The sequence below is a fragment of the Dendropsophus ebraccatus genome, chromosome 13, assembly GCF_027789765.1.
Source record: "Dendropsophus ebraccatus isolate aDenEbr1 chromosome 13, aDenEbr1.pat, whole genome shotgun sequence".
Lineage (NCBI taxonomy): Eukaryota > Metazoa > Chordata > Amphibia > Anura > Hylidae > Dendropsophus > Dendropsophus ebraccatus.
In genome coordinates, this window is record NC_091466.1 from 8,571,371 (window position 1) to 8,594,976 (window position 23,606).

General features: G+C 44.9%; 2 protein-coding genes across 5 annotated transcripts; one reads left to right on the plus strand and one right to left on the minus strand.

Moving 5' to 3' along the window:
• Nucleotides 1-4,154: 4,154 nt before the first annotated feature.
• Nucleotides 4,155-13,711, plus strand: LOC138770938 (low affinity immunoglobulin gamma Fc region receptor III-A-like). Of its 3 annotated transcripts, XM_069950261.1 has the most exons (8): nucleotides 4,155-4,179; nucleotides 5,752-5,878; nucleotides 7,650-7,910; nucleotides 8,010-8,270; nucleotides 8,877-9,020; nucleotides 10,128-10,199; nucleotides 10,995-11,020; nucleotides 13,480-13,711. In XM_069950261.1, exons 2-8 carry the CDS (start codon nucleotides 5,791-5,793, stop codon nucleotides 13,555-13,557), a joined length of 930 nt encoding a protein of 309 aa, XP_069806362.1. In that variant the 5' UTR covers nucleotides 4,155-4,179; nucleotides 5,752-5,790; the 3' UTR covers nucleotides 13,558-13,711. The 3 variants fall into 3 exon arrangements, with proteins under 3 accessions (XP_069806362.1, XP_069806364.1, XP_069806363.1); XM_069950263.1 differs by lacking the exon at nucleotides 10,995-11,020 and having other exon boundaries at nucleotides 13,480-13,568; XM_069950262.1 differs by lacking the exons at nucleotides 4,155-4,179; nucleotides 5,752-5,878 and adding an exon at nucleotides 4,612-4,719.
• A 747-nt stretch (nucleotides 13,712-14,458) lies between these two features.
• Nucleotides 14,459-20,423, minus strand: LOC138770922 (SLAM family member 8-like). Of its 2 annotated transcripts, none has more exons than XM_069950241.1 (6): nucleotides 20,365-20,423; nucleotides 19,801-19,928; nucleotides 19,021-19,347; nucleotides 18,636-18,926; nucleotides 16,669-16,779; nucleotides 14,459-15,448 (listed from the first exon to the last, which is right to left on the minus strand). In XM_069950241.1, the coding sequence occupies exons 2-6, from the start codon at nucleotides 19,889-19,891 to the stop codon at nucleotides 15,312-15,314; spliced, it is 957 nt and encodes a 318-aa protein (XP_069806342.1). In that variant the 5' UTR covers nucleotides 19,892-19,928; nucleotides 20,365-20,423; the 3' UTR covers nucleotides 14,459-15,311. The 2 variants fall into 2 exon arrangements, with proteins under 2 accessions (XP_069806342.1, XP_069806341.1); XM_069950240.1 differs by having other exon boundaries at nucleotides 18,636-18,929.
• Nucleotides 20,424-23,606: the final 3,183 nt, after the last annotated feature.

A 23,606-nucleotide genomic window follows, 5' to 3' on the forward strand; every position in this document is an offset into this window, starting at 1 on the left:
TCTCCTGGCAAGGGATTCTAACCTAACAATCTCCCTTTAAGAAAGTAGTGCCTTCTATGTGAGGTGTCTATCATAAATGTAATACAGCTCATCCTGATGAAGAGGAGATTCTCACCCTCGAAACACGTAACATATCAATAAAGTGCGAATTAACTCCGGAAGCCGTGAGCCGTCTCTCTTAGTACTTTGGAGGGTTTGACGCCAATAGGAATCCACCACTTTTTCCTTTACTCGCTGAAGTTACAGTATACAGCTCATCCTGTACTAGAGCAGCGTCCATGGTGGATACAACAGGTCTGGATGTCAGCATACGCCAACAGAAAGCAATTACTTTATACTATACAGATTTATATTACTGTGATGGCTCCGCCCCCAGAATAAAGTTCACGTCATTTACAAAATATAAAAAAATTACGATAAGAGGTTTTCTTTTTCCCCATTTCACAAATAATTGTTTTATAGTAAATTATATGGTAAAAGAATTGGTGCCAATAAAATAGAACCTATCCCGCAAAAAACAAGCCCCATTCGGTTACACCAGGACCAGGCTGTTTATATCTAGTGTTATTGGAGTGGGGGCAGCTAGCCCTCACAGGACATGGGTGACCTTGGTGCTGGGACCTTATACTAGGACTGGGCTCTAGGATGTGAGTAGAGACTGGGACCACCATGCCCCCGGGCTCAGGAGACTATGGTGAGAGATATTACACCACCACCACCGCTACAACCCCAACTAGTATTGGCCTATATGAGGGAGGACCTTAGACCATTGTATTATAAAAGTTCATTCTCGGCACTCACCATCATGCTTCATAAATTTTATGTAGAAAAAAAATCATCGAAAGTATACAACGGCAACAGGATTTTTCAGCGTCAAGCCTTCCTCAACTGTCTTGACGGCTTGACGCCGAAACGTCCTGTTGCCGTTGTATACTTTCGATGATTTTTTTTCTACAATAAAATTTGTGAAGCAAGATGGTGAGTGCCGAGAATGAACTTTTATAATACAATGGGAATTTTTTCTTACTACGAGCATCACCCTAGACACAGAAGTGCTGTTTAAAAGACTTTTTTTCCACAAACCATTGTAGACTTGTACATGTGTAAGCGCTAAGCATGAAGTGTCTCTTCAGAGTGTCCCACATTTTGTAAGGACTGTGTCTGACAACTTAAAGGGATGCTCCGGGGAAAATCTTTTTCTTGCAAATCAACTGGTTTCTGAAAGTTATATAGGTTTGTAATTTACTTCTATTTAAAAATCTCCAGTCTTCCAGTACTTACCAGCTGCTGTATGCCCTGGAGGAAGTGGTGTATTCTCACCAGTCTGACACAGTGCTCTCTGCTGCCACCTCTGTCCATGTCAGGAACTGTCCAGAGCAGGAGAGGTTTTCTATGGGGATTTGCTGCTGCTCTGGACAGTTCCTGACATAGACAGAGGTGGCAGCAGAGAGCACTGTATCAGACTGGAGAGAATACACCACTTCCTGCAGGACATACACCAGCTGATAAGTAATAGAAGACTGGAGATTTTTAAATAGAAGTAAATTACAAATCTACATAACTTTCTAAAACTAGTTGATTTGAAAGAAAAAGAGTTTCGCTGGAGTACCCCTTTAAATGGGAACTTCATGCAGCCTTGTTAAAGGTGAAAAAGGTGCAAGGTTCCTATGTTCCCCCGGACACTTTCATGTGGTTGTAGAGTAGTCCCGCTCCTCTGATGCAGTGTTCTGCCTGCTCCGTCTATCTTGTTCTTCCTCCTCCCATGCATTGCTATCAGACTACATTTCCCAGTAGTCTTTGCTGTGCACACTCAGAAGGTTCTGTTTCTCCCACCCCCGTACCCCCGCCCCCTCCCACACATACCCCGAACTTTTCTGGGCCTTACATTGATGCCCCACCCCTTTCTGCTCACACCACGCCCCTCTTCATCCGCACCCTTCCCCCTGTCACGTCTGCATCATCAGTCTGTGCTCAGCAAATAAACTCAATGTGAGACGGAGGTCACATGATCTCTGTCCCCGGAGGGTGGGGCAGCAGAGGGAGCAGGAGACAGAGTGGATTGTATAGAGACCAGTTTTCTTCACTTCCTGGATATCAACTACCAGTGCGGCAGAAGTGCACAGATACGGTAATACATTATATAGAGACATATATAGAACTTTTAATGTATATTTTAATAGAAAATAATATCCCTCTTCCAGAGTTCCCCTTTGATTTCCTTTATCGTTGTCTAGGTTACCAACCACCACTCTGCTCTAAAAGCTATGGTCTGGCATGTATATGTGTATATAGATGTACAATACGTGAGATTCTATACAGGGGGTGGGGCTGTGACTACCCCAATGGATAGCATCACAATGTAATGATGGATAATGACGGATTTCGGTAATTGAACCTCTGTATGTCGGGTTACTGTAACCACAATGAGGGACGGCCCCAGGATAGACCTGTCTATTATATATGATAATATATTCACCACAACTACAGGATATGACAGGAAACAAGAATGTACTGTGCTGTAGAGAAGGGACAGTGTGTACTGTGCAGGTGCGGAGGGACCCCAAGCATCATGGGAGCCCAACTTCTCCTCCTCATCCTCTGTAAGTATCATCTGCTGCCCCTCTGCCCGCAGCCCAAAGCACTGATCTATAGAATAGGACAGCTTCACCAGGGATAGATAGATAGATAGATAGGAGATAGATAGATAGATAGATAGGAGATAGATAGATAGGAGATAGATAGATAGATAGGAGATAGATAGATAGATAGATAGATAGATAGATAGATAGATAGATAGATAGGAGATAGATAGATAGATAGATAGGAGATAGATAGATAGATAGATAGATAGGAGATAGATAGATAGGAGATAGATAGATAGATAGATAGGAGATAGATAGATAGATAGATAGATAGATAGATAGATAGATAGGAGATAGATAGATAGATAGATAGATAGATAGATAGATAGATAGATAGGAGATAGATAGATAGGAGATAGATAGATAGATAGATAGATAGGAGATAGATAGATAGATAGGAGATAGATAGATAGATAGGAGATAGATAGATAGATAGATAGATAGATAGATAGATAGATAGGAGATAGATAGATAGGAGATAGATAGATAGATAGATAGATAGATAGATAGATAGATAGATAGGAGATAGATAGATGAGCTATTGTAATAGTAGTCAGAGTAGTAGAGTCCTATGTTCACCCTGTCTCCTAACTTTATACCTCTCTGCTCTGTTTACATTGACCTATCTGATCCTGTCAGTTCTCTGCACTGACCTCTCTGATCCTTTTTGTTCTCCGCACTGATCTTGCTGATCCTGTGAGTTTTCCGCACTGACCTCGCTGATCCTGTCAGTTTTCCGCACTGACCTCGCTGATCCTGTCAGTTTTCCGCACTGACCTCGCTGATCCTGTCAGTTTTCCGCACTGACCTCGCTGATCCTGTCAGTTTTCCGCACTGACCTTTCTGATCCTGTCAGTTATCTAGACCAGTGCTTCTCAGTTCCAGTCCTCAGGCCTCACCAACAGGTCATGTTTTGAGAATTTCCTTAGTATTTCACAGGTGATATATTTATACCTGCATCAGGTATTATCACTGGAGTTCTTTGTATGGGAAATCCTCAAAACATGACCTGTTGGTGAGGCCTGAGGACTGGAACTGAGAAGCACTGATCTAGACTGACCTCTCTGATCCTTTTTGTTCTCCACGCTGACTCCTCTGATCCTGTCAGTTCTCCGCACTGACCCCTCTGATCCTGTCAGTTCTCCGCACTGACCTCTCTGATCCTCTCTGTTCTCCGCACTGACCTCTCTGATCCTGTCAGTTCTCCGCACTCACCCCTCTGATCCTGTCAGTTCTCCGCACTGACCCCTCTGATCCTGTCAGTTCTCCGCACTGACCCCTCTGATCCTGTCAGTTCTCCGCACTGACCTCTCGGATCCTGTCAGTTCTCCGCACTGACCTCTCTGATCCTCTATGTTCTCCGCACTGACCTCTCTGATCCTGTCTGTTCTCCGCACTGACCCCTCTGATCCTGTCAGTTCTCCGCACTGACCCCTCTGATCCTATCAGTTCTCCGCACTGACCCCTCGGATCCTGTCAGTTCTCCGCACTGACCTCTCTTTTTTATGTTTTCCAGTTTCTGTAGCGACCCCCTGTGGTGAGTAATTGTTACTTCTTCAGCCTTCTAATGTTCATTTAGGTGTTATGTCTGTTTATATGTCTCTGTCAATGTCCTTGTCTGTGTTCACATTGAACAGTAATAACAGTTTTGCTGTTGTTTCTGGTTTATTGCTGATTTTTTTGCATATTGTTTTCTGGCTCTGCTCCTGCCACAGACTCTGCTGTCCTGTTTATGTCGCCCTCTGCCCTCAGAGCTATCACTTTTCTGATGGCTTCCATCCTACAATAATAACCTGCCATTCAGTTTTGTTTCTGCCATGTGATACGTACATCTATGTATTCCTTGTGTTACTGCTGGTTGGTCTCCCTATTCTGCCCTACCATAAGTCCTGGGGGCATCTCTGTCACCAATCAGGAGAAGGAGCCGAAAGAGACATGCGCTGCTGCACTCTTCTCCCCCTGACATCTGTCTATGTGAGTAACCTAATCCCATAGACTCACATCATGGGGCCATCTTGGCTTAAGTTACTATATTATTGCCCTTTTCCCTTCCCAACAGTGACGTCCTCTGGGGGAGGTAAGAGTACATCATTTCTTTTATCCTCCCCTTCACTTACTTAAAAAAAAAATGGGTCTGGCCGAATTTCTCCTTTAACCCCTCGGAGCCCTTTACTCAATTATTGATGCATTTTTTTATCTTTCCGTGTCTTGTGATTGCAGAACTATAACTAGAAGGTTCCAGAATAGAATACAAGGGAGGAGCTTTATCAAACATGGTGTACAGTGAAACTGGCTCAGTTGCCCCTAGCAACCAATCAGATTCCACCTTTCATTCCTCACAGACTCTTTGGAAAATGAAAGGTGGAATCTGATTGGTTGCTAGGGGCAACTGAGCCGGTTTCACTTTACACCATGTTTGATAAATCTCCCCCAAAAAGTCCAATTTATGATATACCTATTATTAGAGACTCTCCATGAGAGCGCCCCTTAGTTGGGGGAGACTTAGGGTCCTATTAGACGGCCCAATCAACAAAGTAAACGAGCGTCCATGATGCTCGATCATCATTTAACAAGGGTTGTATATATATATATCTATATATATATATATAGTTAGCAATGTCCGTGCAGCCCTTGCCCTAGACTGTTATACATCCCCTCTCCATGCTCCCGCTCTTCTCCTGCCCTCTCCCCGCCTCCCGGTGCTGCGGCTGCAGCTTCTCTGAGCTGACAGGCTGTTCAGCCAATCACTGGCCAGGACGGCTCTGAAGCTGCAGCCGCGGCGTCAGGGGGCAGGGAGAGTGCAGGAGAAGAGCGGGAGCCTGGAGAGGGGATGTATAACAGTTTATTCAATTGTTATGCGGCAGCCGCGCATCACTATTACACGTAGTAATTGCGCAGTCGGCGGCCGATGAGTTCGGTGTCAGACCATTTGGTACGATCAGCGGATGATCGGCCGAGTCGGCTCCGTGTAATGGGGTCCTTGGTGTCGGAGTCTTAGCACCATAGAGGTTTGTTCTTGGTTTCTTCCGGATGATGAGAGGGTAGGCTGCACCTGTGCACTGTATTTCTGGCCGATTCTCTGACCCAGTTTTATGACTTATTTGCATAGTGTTGATACGATGAGAGGAAACCGATGTAATAGTCACATATGATGGGAGCAGTGATGCGTGGGACTTCCCGCTCCCCCAATAACATCTATACTAACAGGCATGAGACAAAGGCCTCCCCGGAAAAAAGTAAGACCTAGCAAAGTGTTTGTTTGGAGGCATATCCAGGGCATGTAGCTGTCATTGTCCCCTACCTTCACCGTCCAATGCAGAGCAGCTGCATGCAGGACATGAAGACCGTCACCTGCTGCCAACCCCGATGTTTGCTTCCACGGCCGTCACTTGTAAATATGCAGGCAAAGCATCAAGAGGCCCGTTGCCTCCTGCCATCCCTGTTGTCCCCTACCGCCAGATGTAGAGCTGCACACAGTCTGCCGTTATACTGGAAGCCGCTATACTGTCCTGTACGAGTGTGCTGTGGTGAGCTCCCCCTGGTGGCTGAAAGCCGCTATACCGTACGCTGTCCCTGCTGTGCTGTACGAGTGTGCTGTGGTGAGCTCCCCCTGGTGGCTGAAAGCCGCTATACCGTACGCTGTCCCTGCTGTCCTGTACGAGTGTGCTGTGGTGAGCTCCCCCTGGTGGCTGAAAGCCGCTATACCGTACGCTGTCCCTGCTGTGCTGTACGAGTGTGCTGTGGTGAGCTCCCCCTGGTGGCTGAAAGCCGCTATACCGTACGCTGTCCCTGCTGTCCTGTACGAGTGTGCTGTGCTGAGCTCCCCCTGGTGGCTGGAAGCCGCCATACTGTACGCTGTTCCTGCTGTCCTGTACGAGTGTGTTGTGGTGAGCTCCCCCTGGTGGCTGAGAGCCGCTATACCGTACGCTGTCCCTGCTGTCCTGTACGAGTGTGCTGTGGTGAGCTCCCCCTGGTGGCTGGAAGCCGCTATACCGTACGCTGTCCCTGCTGTCCTGTACGAGTGTGCTGTGGTGAGCTCCCCCTGGTGGCTGGAAGCTGCCATACTGTACACTCTGTCCCTGCTGTGCTGTGCAAGTGTGCTATGCTGAGCTCCATACCATACGCCGTACAAGAATAATGGCTGTAAAAATAATCATGATCCTTATTTATGGGTGTCCTTATGGTGTGTAAACGCTGTGTGAACGCAGCCTAAAGGAAACCTGTCACCATAAAGCTATGTTCCCACACAGTCCATTTACAGCCATTTGCCAGCTGTCTTTTTGAGTCTAAATAACGGCCGTTATTCTATAATGATGCCTGTTATTTGTACAATCACAACCTTTATTATGAAATAACGGACATTATTTGGACTCAAAATGATGGTAAAACGATGAACACACAACGCACAGGCAAGAGGGAATGGGTGGAGCAACAAAGGAAGAATAATGAGGATCGCACTGGAACTTAAAATCTAAGAGGACAGCTGTCCTAGAGGATAGTGGGGAAACTGTAGCAGAGCCAGAAGCATTAGGCCCAGGTTGGGAGGCAAGAAGAAGCCAGAGGACACCTGCTGCCATGGACCAAACGAGGAGTGAGGTGGAGGAGTGGACAGGACTGGGCCATGAGTGGTGAGCTGCAGCAGAAGAATTGGGACCAGGCCACATGTGGTGACCCACGAAACGCCGCTGGGTGCCGGACACACCATGAATGCTCTGCGCTAAAGATCAGCATATCTCTTTGGTGATATTCAAGTATATACAACATACTACAAAAAAGGTCCGTTAATAACGTTGTGTCTTAGTCTTGTAGTCTTGTACTTCTGCACCCAAAAATTCATGAGAAACTAATGGTGACATCTAGGTAGCGGTTAGTAAAGCCAAGCTTGGACATGTTGTATCGATGTGCTGCCCCCTTCTTTTTTAAGGTTTAATCAGAGTATGGCAGGTAAATAGACAGGGCAATGCCTGTAGGTTGTTCTGATGTCGTATGTTTTTGTATATTTTTAAGGAGCTGAAGTGAAGCCTGTGGTGACCTTCTCCCCCAACTGGAGGATTATATTATCATATGAACCAGTGACTATATCCTGTAACATTGGATCTATGGCTCCGAAGAACCCCAGATACTATTGGTCCAAGGATGGTCAACGACAGTCTCATCATAGCCAGACGATCAAGATCAACTCAACATCTAGTGAGCATAGCGGGCGTTACCAGTGCTGGACCAACTCAGATCTCAGGAGTGATCCGGTCAGACTGGACGTGGTTCTCTGTAAGTTGACCTGGATCCTCTCCATCTCACGTAGAAGTATCATGAAGTGTTGTTGATATTTCCAGCTTCTTGATGCCTCTTATCTTCTCCCTATTTCAGCCCATTTGATCCTTCAGACTCCTCCCATCATCTATATCGGAGAACCCTTGACTCTTAGGTGTCACAGTTACTCATGGTACATAAAAACGAACACGACTTTCTACAAGAATAAAACCGTCATTAACTTCTCAGAAAACGATAACGAGTTACGATTTGCAATGGTAGACTGGAATGTGACCGGGTTCTACAGCTGCTCCCGACAAATAAGCTTCAATGGCGTATATAGGACCTACCATGCTACTGCCATGGTGACTGTCCGAGGTAAGACACCCAAAACGGTCAGAATTGGAGACCATTTTAGAGTTTATTTATTGTCACTGAAGGATCAGAGGGGGGGGTCATAAGTAAGTGTATCAATCCCTTGTAGTGTCACCACCCATACAGTGGGATAAGGGACCACCTAAGGCATAAGGGACCGCCCTCGAGGGTCTCCCAGGCTGGGATCACAGGACCTTAGCTGCCAGTAGGAGAATCCTCTGTTCCTACCAGTTTGTTCCAGTATACGCCACAGTCATATTATGGCATGTAGAGTATCGGTGGGGTTCTGGTGTCATGACTGTTGGGTGCTGATGGGTTTGTATTGCAGCCATGGGCCGTCTGGTGATCCCCCAAGGTCAGCCATGTAAGTAGTGGAGGAATGGCTGTATATATACAGTATATAGTCAGCATAATGCATTGTATAGTACGAGCTATCAATAGTTCACTGCTGAAAGTCCTCTTGTACGTCTAACTTCAGCCTAAACATAGTGATCACTTTCCGGTACTAATACGATATGTATAATATTATAAGCTAACCTATGAGGAAGTGGTCGCCAAACCATAGAAAGAGCTGTCTATTAAGTGACGGATCCGTCTTTCTTCTCACAGAGCGACCCCCTCTCCCATCACCATCACCCGATGAAAAGACTTCAGTGTCTCCCTGGATTCTGCTTGCTGCCCCTCTACCCCTGCTCTCCGTGCCTCTCCTGTTCTTCATGTGCCGACGGCGTCACCAGCAGCACACTATCACCGGTAGGGCAATGTAAATGTCTCTGCTCTTGGCTGTCTGGGGGTGGGAAGCAGCTGTGATCCTTACCATGGAGGCAGACAAGGCTTTGCTGCATGGGCCCCTTAGCAGTTGCGTGGTCTGCCTCCATGGTTGCTACGCTACTGATTTTTTACGATAGATATCACCTATTTGTACACAGCAAGTAATTTCAAGGGACATTACACATCTCACACAGCCAACAACAACCTGATGTCTGATGATTCTGCCCATACTGGACAGTTATTGTTAGAACTGGTGTTCATGGATTAGGGTGCAGGAGGTGACACCTCGGAGCATGTTACCTATAAGCAATTGTCTGAATGAAGATTATCACCCGAAGCTGCCTCATAAGTTCCTATGTGTCTTGTTTGGTCAACTTAGTCCTCGTGCACATGGCAGTTCGGAGTCATGGACTCTCTGTGTCCCAATCTTTGGTGCTAGCATACAGTATAGAATACAGTTTTTATGAAAAATGGCTTCCAATGGTTCATACCATGGTTTTGATTGCTGACATCTACTAGGAAGTTGAGTAGTTCCTTAATTTTTAGTGTTGTCTCCAGATGACTGGCTTCACCATTTTTAAAGAGACAACGCATCATCCTGTGATGTCACAGGAGCCCCACCCCCAGTGGTGATAGAGTGATGTCACTATCTCTAACCAGTCCCTCCAGGCTTTACATCAGCATTCCCGTCATATATACAGATATAGACATATAAATATACATGCATATATATTAGACAGGTATATAACAGTATATATAGACAGGGTAGAATGAGGTGTAATTGCAGCATGCTGTTCTGTGCTGAACAATGCCACAGACAGAGGACCAGGCAGGGAATACATAAGCTTTTGCAGACTTGCTGTATGGGGAAACAATGTACTGTGTCCTGCAACAATTTGGGTGAAAGTGCTGTGGGAGGGGAGTAGGCAGGGTGGGAGGACTGTGATAAAGAGCTGAGGTAAAGCAATGCATTTTGGGAATTGTAGTACTGGGCGACTGCCCCACGGCTATCTTCTTTTGCAGCATTTGTATTTTCTTAACCCTTTAAAACAGGAGGTCCTAAATTTCATAATTTTTCCCAATTTTCAGAATCTGAGAGAAAAGATAAAGAAGAAGATGACGTGTGCTACACATATATACATCCGGACTACTTACAGAGAGGTTAGCCATATTCTTATAATATTATATCTTGTGTAGGCTGCGGCTTCACAATGTCATTTTTATCCCCCCAAAAGTCAAGTTTCCCAATGGAGGAGAAATATGAAGGACATTGGGACCCATTCATTTCTATGGCCCCATACACATATGTTTATGCTGGGGCTGTCATCCGTGCAGCAAAAAAATAAAAAATAACAAATTAATAAGCCGCCATAGTGTGACCTGTAGTTGTGGCATGGATCACCTACGTTGGGTCTGTGCCAATGTGGATGGGTAGGATGGTTTCTAGTTTTAATGCTGTCTATGTGGCTCCACAGCTACGAGCAGGACTGTGTCGGATGTGTGAATTGGGCCTCAGTCCTGACTATGTTCCTCACAGAAAATCATAAAAGCCTACATTTTTTAAAGTCTAAGCGGAGCCTAAATTTCAAGTCAAGGTCAATTCTATGATCTACCATATTCTATAGAAGGGGACAATATCCAGAGATGTCTGTGACCTCTTTAACCTCCCAGACTAGAGGTCATCTACCAGGAAAGTGTTGATACACTCCCATACACCTTAGATGGTTGGTTGGTCCCACAAAAATCTATGGGTTTGGCTGACTTTGCTCTTATGTCCATGGGCACCTTGATCCATATGGTGACACAATGAGAGTTGACACAAGAATTGTCATAAGGAACTGGCAATTCACGGCCATATAACCAGCTGATGTATGGAGCAGATACCAAATAGTCTTCATTTTAAATGGAAACCATAGAGAAAGTTACTTACTCTTTCTTATTACTTTATTATTCCAGGTTTGCCTTGCGAGAGACGAGACAGCGTACGTATCCATATTAATTTTTGTCTTTGATCATGGTGGCCATTTATGATGAGATGTCTCACCAACACTCTTGAACTTCCAGTTGCCTAGTGTAGTCCAATCTTACCCCAAGAGAAAAGGGCAGGAGTGAGTTGAGACCCTTTTTATTCTGTCAGAAGAACAGAAATCCTACGAGGTGTCACAAAAAAAGAAGAAACTTCCACATCAGCGGAAGAGTAGACTATACCAGAAGACGTTATAACCAATGTTTTTCCATCAGTTCTTTATGGGTGTAGGGCTTCTCACCTGTATAGGAGGTAGGTGTGCTTGGGCCAGATGCTGCCACTCGCCACTAAAGCACATTACAAAGGATAATGGCCCAGCTCAAAAAGTACAACTGCAATGTCCGAAGACAAGGATTACAGAATTCTCAGTCTGAAACCCATTGGTGTTCAGCTCTTACCACTGCGGTTTTAATTTGTGACCACTTTGAAGAGTTTGAGAAACAAAGATAAAATATATTACCATACCTTCCAGCTTGTGGGTCACTCTATGAAAATGTTACAGATTTTTCTATAAAACATCTGTCAGCAGAAGAGATTACCTCAGAAGAAGAGGCCTGTCAGCAGAAGAGGAGATTACCTAAGAAGAAGAGGTCCTACAGCAGAACAGAATGTTACCGCAGAAGAAGAGTTCTGCCAGCGGAAGAGGATATTACCTCAGAGGAAGATGCCTGTCAGCAGACCAGTAAATTACCTGAGAGAAAAAAAAGCCTGTCAGCAGAAGAGATTACCTCAAAAGAAGAGGTCTGCCAGCAGAAGAGGATAAAGCCTCAGAGGTAAAAGCCTGTCAGCAGACAAGTAGATTACCTAAGAGGAAGAAGCCTGTCAGCAGTAGAGGAGATTACCTAAGAAGAAGAAACCTCTTAGCAGACAAGTGGATTATCTGAGGAGAAGAAGAAGCCTGTCAGCAGTAGAGGAGATTACCTAAGAAGAAGAAACCTCTTAGCAGACAAGTGGATTATCTGAGGAGAAGAAGAAGCCTGTCAGCAGTAGAGGAGTCTACCTGGGAAAACGAGACCTGTCAGCAGAACAGAAGACTACTTCAGAAAAGAGTTGGCAAAAGAGAAGAACTCTCAGAAGAAGAGGCCTGTCAACAGAATAGGAGATTACTTCAGAAAAAGAGGCCAGAAAGAAGAGATTACTTCAGAAGAGACCTGTCAGCAGGAGAGAAGACTACCTCAGAAGATGGAGCCGGACAGAGGAAGATATTACTTCAGAAGAGACCTTTTAGCAGAAGAGACTACCAGAAGAAGAGTCCTGTCAGCTGAAGAGACTCCAGAAGAAGAAACCTATCAGCAGGAGAAACTATGAGAAGAGACCTTTCAGTAATAGAGACTACCAGAAGAAGAGATCTGTCAGCAGAAGATACACCAGAAGAAGAGACTACCAGAAGAAGAGACCTGTCAGCAGAAGAGACTACCAGAAGAAGAGACCTGTCAGCAGAAGAGACTACCAGAAGAGACCTGTCAGCAGAAGAGACTACCAGAAGAAGAGACCTGTCAGCAGAGGAGACTACCAGAAGAAGAGACCTGTCAGCAGAAGAGACTACCAGAAGAAGAGACCTGTCAGCAGAAGAGACTACCAGAAGAGACCTGTCAGCAGAAGACTACCAGAAGAAGAGACCTGTCAGCAGAAAAGACTACCAGAAGAAGAGACCTGTCAGCAGAAGACTACCAGAAGAAGTTACCTGTCAGCAGAAGAGACTACCAGAAGAAGAGACCTGTCAGCAGAAGAGACTACCAGAAGAAGAGACCTTTCAGCAGAAGACTACCAGAAGAAGAGACCTGTCAGCAGAAGAGACTACCAGAAGAGACCTGTCAACAGAAGACTACCAGAAGAAGTTACCTGTCAGCAGAAGAGACTACCAGAAGAAGAGACCTGTCAGCAGAAGAGACTACCAGAAGAAGAGACCTGTCAGCAGACTACCAGAAGAAGAGACCTGTCAGCAGAAGAGACTACCAGAAGAGACCTGTCAGCAGAAGACTACCAGAAGAAGAGACCTGTCAGCAGAAGAGACTACCAGAAGAGACCTGTCAGCAGAAGACTACCAGAAGAAGATTCCTGTCAGCAGAAGAGACTACCAGAAGAAGAGACCTGTCAGCAGAAGAGACTACCAGAAGAAGAGACCTGTCAGCAGAAGAGACCACCAGAAGAAGAGATCTGTCAAGAAGACTTATGGGCTCAACAGAAAATTATTTTTACCAGGATTTTCGATATTCTCTGTACAGGATACCTGCTCCTATCTTCTTCTAGGCTACATAATGCATATCGGGGTAGATGCTGATATGGCTGCCATCAGTATCAGCTGTGTTATATATATATATATATATATATATATATATATATATATATATATATATACAATATATCAGATGTGTAATGTATGATTACCTTTTTATTCTCTTTTCCATCCTGCAGCATGACTACTCCACCGTGTATTCCCTGGTGACAGCCGCCCCGACAGCGATGGCCAATGTGGAAGGAGCAGACGCCTGAGTGACCGCTCAGCAGTGGCGATCTTCACCAAGCTGCCATCTTATTGGATGATCACATGATACAAAGTGACCAGAACATTAAAACTTGACTTAAATACTCTTTATCTACAAGGGAGGAAAGGTCCACGCTCCAGCCATGTCCTCTGCTCATACTGATGTCCAGACATGTCCTCTGCTCATACTGATGTCTCGTAGTCAGTCCTACTAGGGCAGCGAGGAGATAGGAACCTTGGTTGTAACATGACGATAGAGACTTCATATACAGAATATCCAGAACGGAGGGAGAAGTGAGAACTATTAATATCAATGGTGCCCAACATGAAGACCCCCTATATGTTCTGCTTCTACACCCTGAGACACCTGAGAGACACCTCTGACTGGTTCTCCATCCCCTCCTTGGGGGCTTTAGTGTCCACAAAGAGGAGAGAAGGCCATCAGGTCCTGAATGTGGGGGTCTCTCATCCTGGGACCCCAATATCAGTTCGGGGGGGTTAATGAAACAATAAAACTTAAAACAAGTTATGAAGACTACTGTAGATACCATGACTTGTCTGAAGCTTCTGAAGACCTTGTTCATCTCCTCTATTCCTCTCTTATCCTCTTCCCCTAAACCCCACCCCCACACCTTTGCATTTTTTTATATTTACAAATAATTAATTGTCTGAATAAAAATTGTAGTAAATTCTCCTAAATATTGGGACCCAATAAATGAAGATTTTTTACAAAAAAAAAAAAAATGTTGCATCCTTCCAGCAGAGGGCGCTGTGTCAGCACTGTTACATAATGTATATTGCCGCCATATTGTTGCCTCCCTCATTGATCCCCCACTGCTGACAGCTCCACAGAGACAGACGCCATTCAGTTTTATTATCCTTTAGATCTATACAATAAAAAACAATATGTAGAAAAATAAAACTTTATATAAACACAATACAAAACAACAATACCTGATTATACTGAGTATAAAATATCTGACAGGAGTAGTGCTATATGGTTCCCTGAGACAGTATCACACAGGATAAGATTAGATACAACGGCTCAGCCGACAGTATCACACAGGATAAGATTAGATACAACGGCTCAGCCGACAGTATCACACATTATAGGCTTAGATACACAGGTTCACAATACATTATCCCATGTGATAGGTTTAGATACACAGGCACAGTAGACAGTATCCCAAATAACTGGCTTAGATACACTGACTTCCTTGTGATACATACCCTAACTCAGCCTGGTATCACAGATACATTAGCTTAGCAGACAGTATCCCACATGAAAGTCTTAGATACACAGCCTCAGAGGATGGAATCCAAAGTGTTAGATTCATTAACTCAGCAGAGAGTATCACACATGATAGGATTAGATACAGCAACTCACTAGACAGTATCCCACATGAAAGTCTTAGATACTAAGACTCAGAAAACAGTATCCCATGTGATAGATACACTAACTCAGCAGAGAGTATCGCACATGATAGAATTAGATACAGCAGCTCAGCAGAGAGTATCACACATAAGTTCAGATACAGCAGCTCAGCAGAGAGTATCGCACATGATAGAATTAGATACAGCAGCTCATCTGAGAGTATCACACATAATAGGTTCAGATACAGCAGCTGAGCAGGCAGTATCTCACAATAGGCTTAGATACAGTAAGTATCACATGATAGATCTGTAGTGCACTCTCCATGGTCATGTTGCAGCGGATAGTGATCAGCTGATCCGTCCCTCCTTGTCCGTTGCCTCCTGTAATCTATAGCACCGTCTCTCTCTCCAGGACTCTCTCCTCGTTGTTTTGCAGTCTCACTTCCTGACGTCCGCCGTCTCCATTGTGTTGTAACATCGTCGCTGCATTTATTGTTTCTTTCCTGTTTTTTAACTTATATTTACCTGCACAGCAAACACAGGGTTAATGCCCTTAAAGTGAACCTGTCCCATTCTATAGAGCAGGAGGGGCTGATCGGTTTGATTATATATATATATATATATATATATATATATGGGGGCAGAGCTCTAGGATAACCTCCCCTTTATTCATGGAAATCTCTGCTCATTCTGGGATAAGTAGTCAGGTGGGCGGGTCTACTCAGTGACTGACAGCTCTCTATATGCACACTTACACACAGGTAGCTGTCAGTCAACCTTAGTGTTCATATAAATCCTCCAATCACTGAGTAGGACCGCCCTCTTGACAACTTAGCCAACACAGTGACTGACAGCTACTGTATCTGTGTGCATATAACTACAGTTGTCAGTTACAAAGTAGGACCGCCCTCTTGACTACTTAGTCATGAATTTTCCCACAAACTATATATTAATCTTCTCAGCTCCTCCTGCGCTATAACATGCTGCCTGCAGACTGGATCACATTTTCATGGTGGCAACTTCCCACTAATAAAAAAAAAAAGTATCATGTCTCCATACCCATGGAGACCCGACCTTCTAGATTGGCAGAGAATCTCTTTGTTGATCCGCAAGGTCCGATTGTGACAGGTACACTGTAAACCACATGAGAGTGGGGAAATTATACTTACCAGAGCTGCCTTCTGTCTTCACTATCGCAGCTGAGCCAATCAGTGGCTGAGGGAGGACTGCAGCCACTGATTGGCTGAGTGGACTCCGCACAGCTAATTAGATGCTGCATCGGTGTCCCACCTCAGTCGCTGATTGGCTGAGCGGCAATAGTGAAGGCAGCTCTGGTAAGTATAACTTTCCTGCTCCCTTCCCCACCAACAGAGCACAGTCTGGGCCCTAGGAGGTTAACTTAACCCTCTGGGGGCCAGACTGTTACTTTCTGATTAACCAGGTACCCTCTGCTCTGCCAAGCAGGGGGCAACTGGGTAAACACTCCAGTCTCCCATTGATTTCATTACTCGAGTAATGAGCATTCAAGTATTTTGGTGCTCGCTCATCTCTACTGCGGGATTAAGTCTATAAAGTGGAGAAACACCAAGAGATGGGTTCTCTAGTCCATTGTTGATACCATCATATATAGGGACATTCCCTAGATAACCTTCCCCTATATATATATATATATATATATATATATATATATATATATATATAGTGCATGGAGCCAGCTTATTCTTATCTACAAGGGATTCTCTTACCTGAAGATCTGACCAACAAGATGACTAAGAACATCATGAGAATAAACGTGACGGCAAGAAAGATCCCAAGAAGCCAGAAGACTTTACTACTGGAGACTCCGGCGTCGGTTCCTGCAAAAGAGAAAATGTTCCCAATGAGATTCACAACATATTCTGTACATCTACTGGCAGAATAACTTTATATTAAGGATTGTATATGGGATAAATGATGGTGTATACAAGCACGCGGTGAAGGCCACCAAGGTGCTCGCGAAAGAGGATTGGGACCGACAGCCATCTACTAGTTGGAGAAACTGTTAGGGCCCAACCAGTGGCCTGATCAATACTGTAAATGAGAGACGATCTGCTAGATCTGCACTAATTTACTGGGCCTATTACAAATAATTGTTTAGCAAGGGCTGCACAGACATTGTTGGCGATGTCTGTGCAGCCCATGTCTTTGGTGTAAAATAATAAAATATTACCTCACCTTACCATGTTCCCCAGTGTCCTTGGAGGCCCTTCCTGCTGTCTGCAGCTCTGCCTTTTGTTCCGGCCTTTGCATTGGAGGGCCGCTCAGCCAATCACTAGCCGAGACAGGCCGGGGCCACTCAGCCACTCACTGGCCGAGACAGGCCGGGGCTGCTCAGCCAATCACTGGCCGAGACAGGCCAGGGTCACTCAGCCAATCGCTGTCCGAGATAGGCCATGGCCAGCGATTGGCTGGGCAGCCAGCAACCTGTCTCAGCCAGTGATTGGCTGAGCAACCCCGATCTGTCACGGCCAGTGATTGGCTGAGCAGCCCTGGCCTGTCTCGGACAGTGATTGGCTAAGAGGCCCCAGCCTGGAAGTGCAAAGGTTGGAACAGAAGGCAGAGCTGCAGACAGCAGGAAGGGCTTCTGAGGACACCAGGGAACTTGGTAAGGTGAGTTAATATTTTATTATTTTATTCTACAATCTTCAGCTGCTGATCACGCATGACTATTACACATAGTGATGCTCGCCCGACGCCCGATGATTTTAGGTCAGGGCCTAAAGAAACTATGAGCCAATGATCATGTCATCGGCTGATTGTTGTCTCTATTACACTTAGCGATAATCGGCCTGATTTGGCCGATTATCGCTCGGTGTACAAGGGCCCTAAGCTTGTGTTGCTCTAGTCCTACGTGTTAATGTTACCCATTGATTTCAGCTGTATATGAGGAGCAGCCAACTTCATGTTGACTTGACTAAATGTTAGATTGGAATAAATCCATAGATACCAAACTTTTCGGTTGTCCCTTTCATCTACCATTGTGCCTGTCCTTTTCCTTTTGGTTTAGTATATACCAAGATAAGTGGTTTTAGAGTAGCGTATTCAAAAAGTAACATGATTTTGTGGTGATTTCAAAATTCTCCAAGATAGTGGACGCATCTGTAGTTACAGTAAGTTGTCTGGGGAGCAGAAGATGGCTAAAGCCTTCTGCTCCCCAGTGTATACCTCCTCTCCTCCGAGACATAGAGGAGCGGGTCTAAGTCCCGATTGTCACGCATGGTGGTGTTTTGCATTGTCCAATAACTGTACAGTGTCGCCACATGATCAGGATTTAGACCTGCCCCTCCACATCTTGGTAGGGACACAAAACATGGAATAAGAGGAGGTAAGCACCAAGGCATAGAAGGCTTCAGTCATGTTTTACTTCCTGGACAACCCTTTTAAGAGGCTTAACTACAGACTGAGAGCATCATAACAAGAATAAAAATGAGACCCTTGTACCTCAGCGTTGACACTACCATGGTCTCAGTACAAATCCCACCTGTCTACCGCCATCATACAGTATATTCTAGCAGGGTAGAGGCGCACAATGACCTTAGTACTGTAGAGCTTTGGAAACAGGTGGAAGGATGAAACGTTAGCACTATAAGTTCTGTTTATGTAACTATTCACTTGAGGGTGTTGGTTTTTACGGTTGGCCGCAAAGAGTATAAAGAAGAAAAGTTTGATTTACCTTTTCTTCCGAAGCAATGGGTCCATGGGGCTATGGTTGTTTCCTCCTGGCTGACCAGGTTTGTTACTGTACACGTGAAGGAAACCTCTTGATCATTTGGGGTTAGGAGAACCTTGAGTAGGCGACTTTCATCATGTAAAGTGTAGGTTCTGTTCAGGGGAAGCCCTTGGCCAGTGTCTGTTGTCCAGCTGTATGTCACATTGCTTCCCATGGATGTGTTACAGGCCAAAAACACGGCACAATCTATGTTGTCTCGGGAAGTATACACCTTGACCTCTGGCTTCACCACCGCTTCTAGGACAGAATACATGGGTTTTGAGGCTTGAAATTACATGGATGTCAATGTCATCCCAACATACATAACATGTCAGACTTAATCACTCACCATAGACCGTTAGGTGGAACTGATGAAGCCTCATGTGACCATTGGTGTCCACCATTTGGCAGGTGAATATCCCGGTATCCTTCAGCTCTAGGTTTAGGATAACCAAAGTAAAGTTTTGAAGAAGCTGAACTCTTCCATGGAAACAAGACTGATAGGCCGTGTCAAATGATCCTCTAGAAAAGGAAGCCACCAAGTGATCTGTAGGTGACAAGTGTCTCCAGAAGACATCCCTGGTACTAAACTCAGCTGGCACTGTGACTGGCAGATGTACAGCTCCTCCTCTCCTTCCTATTATCGAGGTAACTAGTTCCATTCTGCAAATGGTACCTGTACAAGAAAGCAAAAAATTGAGATTGGACACATATAGTTTTATATACAGTGTTTTCAAAAAGTTAGTGTACTGGGGGCGCTGTTGCATTAACACCTATAGAATATATTTCCATCAAGCCGTGGTGAACTGTGGTACTGCATGTCCTATTCTAACAATAATTGGACTGGGTCCTCGCCAACATAATCAGAACCACCATTGCCAACTATTCCCCTCTTCCACATGTATCTACAGAACATTTTTGGGACATCTTCCTCCGAGAGTCATAATTACTGAAAGATAGAAGCTGGAAGTCCAGCTCAACCTCAGCTTCATGTCGGGACGTATCTAACTGGAGCTGGATATATTTCATAATTTGTCAGCTAGCTATATCCCACTTGTTTCCAGTCCTTAGCCCCATGAAGCTACATATACTGTAACAGTAGAGCCCGTGGTGTCTTTAGGTCCCTCACCTGTTTGCAGTATCAGGATCACCGTCAGCAGTGCCCGCTCCGTCCTCATGGCTGGTCGGTAGATGTGCTGCTTGTGACCACCACAACACATCTGAGGCTTCTCAGCCAGTGACTCTCACAGAAATCCCCTGCGATCACAGATCAGGAGAGACGGATAGAAGGAGGCTGTAAACTCCCTGTGGTTTTTTCCCTCCACTTGTGACCACATGGTCGGTGCCGGATAGGGGAACTCCAGCTGTGGTCACATTATTTATTAAAAGAGGACCTGCTCTCTTCATAGTAATAGCCTGGCTGATCACACTATGGTCATCTGTCCTCCGCATAGGCTATCTGTGATTTCCCAGCATGTGACTGCTGCTTGGCTGCTGGGAATGACAGAGTCCTAGGTGATAGACCACCCATCTGGGGGATGCAAACCGAACAGAAATGGACATAATCTATTTGTAGGAGAGGTGGAAGTTAAAGGGGTGCTCCTGTATCAGAAAATCACCCCAAGACATAGAACTCACTAACATATAGTTATCACTAATACTACTTGCTATAGCGTGTTTCTGCTGGATTTACCTGTCAGGTCAGGTGTAGTCCTTTCATTTTCAGTGTTATCTCCAGCTCCTCCCTCTCTCCGTACACAATCGATCACCCTCAGCAGTCTCAGGAGGCGTTGCAGGATCTTATTTCTGAGTTCAAGCCACACCCCCGAGTGATGTCATCACTTCTATCCAGCCCCTACAGCCTGCAACACCACCATCTTTCCGATATCTATCTATCTTAAACATTTGTATTTAATGCTTCCCTGTTTGTAAACATAATAAACATATGATACTTACCCTTCTGCGCTCCCCCAATGAGGCCTCTTCGGTGTTCCCCGCTGACTGCAGTTCCTTTATTTCAGAGACAAACTGGTCTCAGGAGTGATCGATTGCCCAGCCAATCACAAGCTTGGGTGCTGTTCTGTCACAGCCAGTGATTGGCCGAGCGGACTATCACCCCAGAGACTAGTTTGTCTCGGAAGTAGCAGAGCTGCAGTCAGCGGGGGACAACGGAGAGGCCGCACCCTAACACCGGAGAAGCGTGGAGAGCTCAACATTACGGGGGACATATGTTAAGTCTGACGTTTTTTACGCCGGACTTAAAAATATCCCTGCATCTCCGGCGCTACCAAGATTTATGTAGAGGCGGACTGCCTCTACATAAATCCCGCTGAGGGTGTATTACAAGGCCATTAAAGTCTATGGGTCAAGCATTAAAGTGTCACTGTCCTTATAAAAAAACTTTTGTTTGAGTGTTCACACCTGTACCGATTGGGAGGGTGGAGAAGTCTTGACTTACTGGGGTACGCTCCCCTCTCTGTGTCAGTGAAAAGAGACGGCCTCGTGGACTTACTTTGTGAGTCTCGCTCATTACTGACACAGAACTGGGAGCGGAATGTGCTGAGCGCAGACTTCTCCAAGCTCATTCTTATGGACTGATGAACACATTTGCCATGTCTCTCTGACAAAAAAAATAAATAAAAAATAAGCAAAAAAAAAAAAAAACATGTCCAGCAATCCATTATCACTGTTCACACTATGCAGTTTTACGCTGTCATGGCTAATATGCAGACAAAACCAGAAAAACGCTGCAGAAGTGTTATGTTATAAATTCCCTCAGTTGATAAAAACCCGCTCTAAAGATTTTTTTTAAATGAGGTTCTTAGCAAACTATTTGATCAAATAGAGTGTACCATCTCACCATGTTAAGGTGACCTCAGAGGGATGGTTCCTACACTGGCCCTGGCCTCTCTCGGACCATAAGCCTACAAACTGGGCATAAAGGATCCAACTAAACCCAGTTTTAGACATACAGTTCGAGGGGCCAGTGTAGGAACCATCTCTGTGAGGTCACCTTAACGTGGTGAGATGGAACTCCCTATTTCATTAAATGGTTGGCTAACAAGCTGAAAACTCGTTATTGTGTGTACGACAGAAGGAGTATATACAGTGAGTCCTGACACCTGCTGTTTTATGTCTCTCTGACATGTGAAAAGTTTTTTTTATAGTTACACTGTCATAATGACGATAACTCAGCGCTGTACTCGACCAGGCCTGTAGAACTGAATGGTTTAGCAACGAACATTTCCGACCATGGCTCCCACTCAAACAGGTGGCGATCCTAGCGGTCAGACTCCTCTCTTATCCTGCAGGCCATGATGTTGTTGCTAGGAAAATCCCTTTAAGTTTGATGAGTCTGTCCGAAACCATCTTCACTTTGCTCCCCCCACACTCACATATAAGTCCCTGAGCGGCCCCTTCTATTAATCTCCATTTCTGGACGGCATCTCGGGCCTACTCGACGGAAACCTTCTGTCTCACACTTACACTGTTAGTTACTGTCTCTTTGACAGGGGTTTTCCACCCTCATATAACAAGTTTGGCTGGACGGGTGAGTGATAAGGCGGCTGAACAGGAGCTGGAACCCATTAACCCCTGCACTGCCAGCACTGTCACTAGTAGGAGGAAACGTCGCCTGATTCAGGTGCGGTGACAGTGGAGCAGGTACAGAGGTGCTACACGGAGGTGTATGTACAATTGTGAAGAACGGACAGAACTGTGTATGGGCAAGATTTATGAATATTTGAATAGAAGGGAAGAAAATCATCAGGTTAATCTTCTGTAGTTGCAGTTTATGTGGTAAGTCACTCATCGTAACCCATTTTATTCTGCTAGCAATGTAATAGGAGAGATGTGCGGTGTATCTGCCTGTGTGAGCGCACCCTCAGGCATCGCCTATGTTCAGGAGTATGTGAGTGTGTGTGTGTGGCTATGGCGGTGTTCAGACAGACCCAAGGTGGCAGCACTTTATGTATAATGTATAACATACTTATAATGACATACATCTATATAATATACTGTATAATGACATACATCTACATAATATATAACATACTGTATAATGACATACATCTATATAACATACTGTATAATGACATACATCTATATAACATACTGTATAATGACATACATCTATATAATATATAACATACTGTATAATGACATACATCTATATAACATACTGTATAATGACATACATCTATATAATATATAACATACTGTATAATGACATACATCTATATAACATACTGTATAATGACATACATCTATATAATATATAACATACTGTATAATGACATACATCCAATCTGTAAGTGAGGTTCGTGTATGTTCAGGTAAGTGAAGTGTGTGTATCAGCGGGGTAGCAATAGGGGTGGCAATGGTTGCAATGACAACCGGGCCCATACGCTGGGGGGGGGGGGGGGGCAGTCTGTCACTATATTCCACCCTAATATTCCACCTTAAGAACAATATAACTGGCCGCTATCCTGTAAATAGTTAACCAGAAGTCGCTCGCTGCTGCAGCTGCTGCGGGTTGTGAAATCTCTTGCTCAGTTTCACTTTCAGGATTAGCAGGAAGAGATTCACAGTAAAAACGTCACTTGTCCTTCTCTTATTTTACTGAAATTAACTTTATCCCCGAACAATGGAAATATATTAGTTGTTTATCATATAAAGAGAAGGGTAAGACTGACCCACGTGGGGAGCGGCTGTCCTGGGGAAGCTGTGAGGAGGAGGAGGATACTGGGAAAGGGCACGGCTCAGATGGAATAGGGAAATACCAGTGAGTATTGGGGTCCTTACTGGGACATTCCCGGGAGAATTAGGGTCCTGATTGGGACATTCCAGAGAGAATTAGGGTCCTGATTGGTACATTGATTGGAAGGATATGGGTCCTGATTGGTACATTGATTGGAAGGATATGGGTCCTGATTG

Coding starts and splice junctions, on each gene's coding strand:
- LOC138770938 (XM_069950261.1), top strand. CDS start 5,791: ATGATGGGAGCAGTGATGCGTGGGACTTCCCGCTCCCCCAATAACATC. Junction 9,021..10,127: donor CCAGCAGCACACTATCACCG/GTAGGGCAATGT, acceptor CCCAATTTTCAG/AATCTGAGAGAAAAGATAAA. Junction 11,021..13,479: donor CTTGCGAGAGACGAGACAGC/GTACGTATCCAT, acceptor TCCATCCTGCAG/CATGACTACTCCACCGTGTA.
- LOC138770922 (XM_069950240.1), bottom strand. CDS start 19,891: ATGTGTTGTGGTGGTCACAAGCAGCACATCTACCGACCAGCCATGAGG. Junction 19,348..19,800: donor GATCCTGATACTGCAAACAG/GTGAGGGACCTA, acceptor TTTCTTGTACAG/GTACCATTTGCAGAATGGAA. Junction 18,930..19,020: donor GTTCCACCTAACGGTCTATG/GTGAGTGATTAA, acceptor ATTCTGTCCTAG/AAGCGGTGGTGAAGCCAGAG.